At 42.4% G+C, this 7,026-nt stretch overlaps 1 protein-coding gene across 1 annotated transcript; it reads left to right on the top strand.

Annotated features, from left to right (window-relative positions):
- Positions 1 to 980: 980 nt before the first annotated feature.
- prdm14 (PR domain containing 14) lies at positions 981 to 6,294 on the top strand. The gene is made up of 8 exons (XM_030100036.1): positions 981 to 1,617; positions 1,881 to 1,934; positions 2,011 to 2,171; positions 3,370 to 3,637; positions 3,717 to 3,919; positions 4,354 to 4,455; positions 5,607 to 5,826; positions 6,158 to 6,294. Exons 1-8 carry the CDS (start codon positions 981 to 983, stop codon positions 6,292 to 6,294), a joined length of 1,782 nt encoding a protein of 593 aa, XP_029955896.1.
- Positions 6,295 to 7,026: the final 732 nt, after the last annotated feature.

The raw sequence follows: 7,026 nt of genomic DNA, 5'->3' as shown, positions 1-7,026 counted from the left end.
AGTTGACTGGGCTGGATTTTACAAATGGGGGGGGGGGCTTTGAGATGCATGAGGTCAAGCTGATCTCTGGCCAATAGGAGGAGGAGGATGGAGCATCTTCAGCTGAAGACCTGGCTGTGCGCAGTAAAGGTGCCTTCAGACAGATGACCACAGACTAAAGCTGCTGCAGCTCCGGACTCTTGTTTTTTTTTTTTAATTCCTGCACTTTTTGGAGATTTGGCTGCAAGATTTCATTCATTTAATCTGGGCGTGAAGAGCATGAAAGGACTAAATTCACTGTGAACCTTTTTTTAAGTGGTAAGCTTTTTTCTTAAAAAAAAAAATCGAAAACTGTCAGGATTTCATTTCCAGCCTGTTATTTAAACTTGTTCGGTGTGTTTTGGTGGAAGTCCATCACATGCCTCATTAATGCTGACCTCTGCTCTGCCCGACGCTTCTTTAATTAGTGTCATGACCCTGATTTGTCTCTCTATTTACTGGCTGATTGGTAAACGCTTTCTAAAACACACACACACACACACACACACGGGGATAATGTTCCAGCCACTGATGAACTTTTGATTTGTGTGAGTGTGTGTGTGTGTGTGTGTGACCTCTCAGCTGGAAATACTGCCAAATTGGCTCTCCTGTTTCACTGCGGCTCAGCTTTCCTGCTTAGTTCAGTTTGCATCACTGCTGAATTCAGTTTAAAATTTCACGAAAACGTTTGTAAATTGTTGTATTTCTAGAGTATTTAATCTACCCTTGATACCCAGAGTTGAATTTGAAGCGTGTTTAAGGAGTTTACCAACTCCTTAAAGTCTTGTCTGGTCTCTGATGTGAGTAATGTAAAGTGTGAACCAGGTGCGCTCTTTCTTTCCTGAGACTTTTGGATGCCGTGTTTCCTCGCCCTGCATTAAACTTTCAGAACTCTCTCTCTCACCCTCTGAAGGATCCGTCTCCATCTCCAGCCGGAGCTCCGGCTCCTCTCCCGTGCTGTCATGTCGCTGTCCCTCGCCAGCATCCCCGTTATCCTGAAGGATAAGAGCTTCCCCGCCGCCTCCAGCCTCCTGAAGGCCAGCCCCGCGCGCGGCTTCTTCCCGGCCCCGTTCCCCGGTCCGCATCCCTACGTGGACTTCTTCCCGCGGACGCACAGCCTCCTGCACCCGCTCAAGTCTCTGGGCCGCCTGGTGTCGGAGACGCACCACGCGGCCCTGCCGCTCCCCCTGCACGGGGGCGCGCCTCCTTTCTTCGGACAGGGCGCCTCGGTGCTCCACGAGCACGTGCTGAGCGCCTCGGGCAGCATCCCGTACGTCAGCCACGTGCTGCCGGGACAGCCTCCGTGCGCCAAGCCGGAGGAGCTGGCCGCCGTGGTCACCGAGCACGCCGCCGCCCCGCTGTCCTCGGACTTCAGCAGCCCGTCCACCGACAGGTCCCCGTCCGCCTCTTCCTCCGGCAACACGCCGCTCAAGGACACTTTGTTCCGGCTGAGAGGAGCGGAGCAGTCCCCGGAGAAGAAGTGCGCGACTTACAACTTCAGCGAGGACGACCTGTTCACGGTGCTGTACGGATACTCCAGCGGCCACGAGCGCAGCGTGGGCCACGCGCTATCAGGGCTGGTCCTGCCGGAACACTCAGGTGGGTCTTTGCCATCCATTCATAAATGTCAGGAAATTTAAAACGGAACATTTAAGATTGAAAGTATCCAAAAGAAATGCGCTTTATTGTCCTTGGTGCGCCTTTTACGCACGACGCAACAACAGAATTGTTTCTCAGCCTAAATATTGTCCAAATGCAATGCAGTCAGTGTGAATATGAAATTATTAGATGCATAAAAATAATTCAAAAAAACATTCACAAAAGTAAACTGAAACAATTCCTATGATTCGTTTTCATTCCAGTGTCTGATTCCCACATTTTCCAACTGGATAAGGAAACACTCGAGCTTCCAGAAGGTAAATAATCCAGCATGTTTTCTTATGAATGAAATAAACTGCCCGCAGTGTTGACCTGACTGCCTCCGTCCTGCAGGGTTAACCATCCTCCAGGCCGTCTGGGGAAAAGCTGCACAGTGCGGAGTGTTCACCGAGAAAAACAACATTCCCAAAGGCACGCGCTTCGGACCCTTCCAGGGGAAACTGGTCAACACCAGCGAGATCAAAACCTACGATGACAACACCTTGATGTGGGAGGTAAAAATGGAAAGTTATTCCTGCAAGTAACTTTAAATTACAGAGGCTGAAATACTACCAAAAAATGTAATGTCTGAATTAACTGTGCGTAATTCAAAATATTCTTACATATCATTTGCTTTTAAACCATTCAGTGCTTTAATGTATGCAGAATTCATTTATATTAAATACGAATTGTGAGGTAATTAATGAAGAATGTTGTTAACCAAATCTACTGAAAAGGCTTTTTTTCTTGGTAAAAGAAACAAAAATTTAGGGTGGTATTATAGGCACAAGCAGCGTCACTGAATAATGTTAATAGTGTCTAAAAGAACTAAAGATTTGAGCTAGTTGTCAATTTGATTTTCTTGAAGAAGAAAAAAACGAATCGAATAAACCCAATTTCGTAGACAGTTAATGAATAAAAAACGACATTATGATAAACAAATAAAAGCCAAAAATATATTTTCTAACTTTGAATTCACGCGTATATAGACTACACGGTGTAGACTGTAAGTAAAATTAGAAGAAAAGACTACAAGCACACCAAAATCATTTAGTGGATTTATATTTGCAATCTTTTTTCTTCGTTGCTCCAGTTATTGTAAAAATATTCTCAAATAAAACTTTAATTCATAAAGCACCCTTGGACATTGGATTCAACTCTTAAGTGTTTTGTTAAAGATGATATTAAAAGCATAAAAAAAATTTGTACACAAACAATAAAAAGAAACGTGGGGATGGATGGGTTCTGCAAAACAGAACAAAAGCAAATAAAGTGGAATGAAGACTGCAACAAATGGCCAAAGTATTAATACATTAATACGTAGTTTTTCTTTACTTCTGATCACTTATATGTTTTATTTCATATCTTCACAACCCCAGACATTTGATTAGATGTAGAAATCCTCTTTATTCAAAGACCAAAACGCACAATAAAAGTGTTGTTTGCGCAAAAAAGAGACAATTTAGAAATTAACCTGTAAAACAAGAAAAATGGTTAAATGTTTGAATATTACTGTAAATTGTGGGCTTATTGTAGCAAGTAAATGTTTTTACACTAAATAGTTCTTTGGTTTGAAGATATTTACATATTTGAAGGAATTACTGGTATAATACTGAAAATCTCCAGTGACCTGAGGATTCGTGCTTCGTTGCTTCCAGCCCGCCCCTCAGAACCCCCGTCCTGATGCTGGATCTCCTCTCTCTGCCCCTGCAGGTGTTTGAAAACGGCCGCCTGAGTCACTTCGTGGACGGCAGAGGATCCGGGAACTGGATGTCGGTGGTGAAGTGCGCGCGCTTCCCGGAGGAGCAGAACCTGACGGCGGTGCAGATCCAGGGTCAGATCTTCTACGAGGCCTGCAAGGAGATCGGGCCTGGCCAGGAGCTGCTGGTGTGGTACGGAGACTGCTACATGCAGTTCCTCGGCATCCCCCTCACACTGAAAGACCCCCGCGAGGACAGCGGCGCGCTCACGCCCACCGAAGGTCCGAAACCCTTTCCCCTCTCGTGAACGCGCCTCTGATCTCCTGACCCTCTCCCCCCTCACGGGTCTCCTCCCCTCAGATGCGGGTGAAGGCTTCAAGTGTGACCGCTGCGGGAAGGTGTTCGCCTACAAGTACTACAGAGACAAGCACCTGAAGTACACGCGCTGCGTGGATCAGGGCGACCGGAAGTTTCCCTGCCACCTCTGCAACAGATCCTTCGAGAAGAGGGACCGATTGCGCATCCACATCCTGCACGTGCACGAGAAGCACAGACCCCACAAGGTGCGCGAGCCGGTTTGCACGTGTGCTGCATTCCTCGACACACACAAGCGCGTCTATCGTTTGTTTCCGCACGTGGTGCTGAAGGGACAGCTCCCGCAAAGTCTCTGGCTATTAATCATTATAAATACTAATGTCTGATTTTACCACCGCCACAAAAAAGCAGCTGTTTATCTTTCCCATGCTGTTCTGCGTTTTTCTAAACAAATTCAACTTCAAATTGGTTTAAATCTTTTACAAATTCACAATGAACTTGGTAATGTTGCGTTCACGTGTCACTGGGAAATAGCAAAGAAGGATATTTGCGCAGCGCAGTGGGTAGATCGTGCACATCACCCAAAAGCACCGAACAGAAACTCTAAATTGGTATTTTTCTGAGCTCCCAGCTGCTTGACCGAGCTGTAATGTCCGTGTTTTTGTCTTTTCCTCCTGAGCAGTGCTCAGTGTGCGGAAAGAGTTTCTCCCAGTCATCCAGCCTCAACAAACACATGCGTGTTCACTCCGGAGAGAGGCCGTACAAGTGTGTCTACTGCAACAAGGTGAGGAACTCACAGGATTTCAATTCATTTAGTGGAGCTAGATCATTTCCAGAGTCATTTAAAGCTTGAAAATATAGAATTCACTTTTTGGGACTTCATTTTTAGACTTCTTCACTCATCACAGCTGACTTTATTCAGTAATTGGTATTTTTCCTGTATCTGCTCATACCAAGTTGGGGGTGTTTGGTAAATCTCGGTGACTTTTGGGTTATCTTATTAGATTTTTCTCTTTATTTGGTTCTATAAGCCCCTCTCCGGAGGTATTTCATCTCAGACCTCCTCATTTCATGGCGCATTTGGCACGAGCCCCTCATTAATGTGTCTGGCTGGGGGCACGCGCCTCGGACGCACTTACATGCAAATGATCTCCAGATGTACATCCAGGCTTTTGTCCTGCGAGATCATTCTTTAGTTTATGGCCCTGGACTGAGCAGCTTTGATGCTTCTCCTTCTCTTTTTACTCACCAAAATTCTTTTTCTTTATTTTTCCTGGTTTGGACTATTGAAGCTCGAACAGATGTTTTGGAGGCCTAAACATTGTGTGAAATGGTACATGTGCGATATTTTACTGAGAAAATACTGGCCAAAGAGGATCCTACCTTTGTTTTTCAGGTTTTGTAAGCATTATTTATGTGGAAAATTTCAGTGTATTAAATCAAATTTATTTTAAATCGAACTAATTATGCACATTTCCTTTAATCATTAATTAATTAATTATGAAATATTCGCCTTTTGTTAACTTTACGTTTATAAATTTAGAGATGTGAACTGCTCACTGCTCTCTTATAATTAAATTACTTTGAAAAAAGTCTACATTAGTTTTCTTAAAATTATTTTTTAAGCTGATTTTGTACAATTTCTCAATTTATTTTGAATCAAATTACCTGGCACATTAATAAACTACATCAGTGCACACATTTTAATAGAAAAGTTTGCATTTTTAATATCAAATTCTCTTTCTCTTATAAAAAATATATTGAACTTATCTATTAAATTTAAAAAAAAAAAGCCTAAAATGAATTGATTGACAAGAGAAAATGTGACGGAAAAATCCTTCTCTTCTTCATCCTCTTTCTCTACTCTCCTCCTCTTCTTCCTCTGCGCCTCCTCCTCTCCTCCTACTCCTCCTCCTCCTCTTCCTCCTCCTCCAGGCCTTCACAGCCTCCAGCATCCTGCGCACTCACATCCGCCAGCACTCGGGCGAGCGGCCCTTCAAGTGTAAACACTGCGGGAAGGCCTTCGCCTCGCACGCGGCGCACGACAGCCACGTCCGGCGGACGCACGCGCGGGACAAGCCGCATGCGTGCGGGCTGTGCGGGGCGTCCTTCCAGGAGGAGCAGGAGCTCAGATACCACAGCAAGGCGCACAAAAGTAAGACGAGGGTACACTCAGAAACTGGAGTGTGACTTAGAATTTAGAATAATACAAATAATATTTGGCTCCTAAAAGTAACAAAAGTTTATTTTTCGTATAATTAATCTATCAAAATATTATCAATAATCAATTCTGCACTTAAACATATTCTCACAAATAAAATGTCATCTTAATAATCCAATTGTAAACAAAATATAAATAAGTTATTATGTGAAATATTTATGTTGTAATTTTGCTTTCAGATGATTGTGATGGAATAATTTTTGGGCCAAAAAGTTGAATTGTCCTGATTTTAAAGGTGCTTTTTTTTTTGTTGTGATTGTCTCAGAAAGACAGAACTTGGACAGCACTGTTATTTCCCCGTCTCCGGGACTGCAGGAGGACTCAGACTCGCAGAAGAAGGGACAGAACTTCCCCTACGCCGGCTTCACAGCTCTAAATCCAGAATATCGACCCTGGAACTGAGCTTCCCTGCACTAAAACTAAAACTCAAACTCAAACTCTCCTCTGACTGACTGGAGAAATCACAGTGAGCTCTGACGGGGAAAAAAATCCCTCCTTAAAATTTATTTGGTGTATCATTGAAAGGGTAATTTATTTTTAACTGCATTATTGTTTTTTTTTTTTTTATGATTTCCACTCTAAAGTTAAACAACAATGTTACATTTTATTTCATTTTCTTTTCAAAAAATCTTCATGTTGGCCAGAAAAATGTACATTTTACATTCTATTCCCTTTTTTTTTTCTTTTAGGTCTGTATTGTTCTTTCATCACTGCTGCTGCTTTGTTCAGGCTTTTTTAAATAGGTGCATCATAATTTTAAATATTAAGCAAATATATCACTATTTATATGACTGTGTTGTGAGTTTCTCTGTGGCTTCAAGTTATGAAAGCAATAGTTTTGTAGCCACATTTATATCACTTACTATTATTATTATTATTATTATTATTATTATTATTATTATTATTATTACTATTGTTATTTTTATTATTATTTTAAGCCCTTTTGTGTGTGAATAACATTTTCTGTCCTCTCTTTTAAATTATTATGTATGTTAATGTTTCTACTCAACTGTAAGGCTGCCAAAATCAGTACTGCTATCATTTGTTGTAGTTCATCATCCATCATTTTACAGTTACTGACTAAATAAATCAGCGCATGGATTAATAAAACAATGCTGCTTTTGCTTCACGTTG

Source organism: Salarias fasciatus, chromosome 9 (genome assembly GCF_902148845.1).
Source record: "Salarias fasciatus chromosome 9, fSalaFa1.1, whole genome shotgun sequence".
Lineage (NCBI taxonomy): Eukaryota > Metazoa > Chordata > Actinopteri > Blenniiformes > Blenniidae > Salarias > Salarias fasciatus.
The sequence above is the reverse complement of the archived record's forward strand: the minus strand, read 5'-3'. Positions and strand labels throughout refer to the sequence as shown.

What these genes read in the sequence shown, in the direction of transcription:
- prdm14 (XM_030100036.1), top strand. Translation starts at nt 981, where the DNA reads ATGTCGCTGTCCCTCGCCAGCATCCCCGTTATCCTGAAGGATAAGAGC. An exon ending in AACACTCGAGCTTCCAGAAG is followed by an intron (nt 1,935 to 2,010) that starts GTAAATAATCCA and finishes TCCGTCCTGCAG; the next exon opens with GGTTAACCATCCTCCAGGCC. An exon ending in AGAAGCACAGACCCCACAAG is followed by an intron (nt 3,920 to 4,353) that starts GTGCGCGAGCCG and finishes CCTCCTGAGCAG; the next exon opens with TGCTCAGTGTGCGGAAAGAG.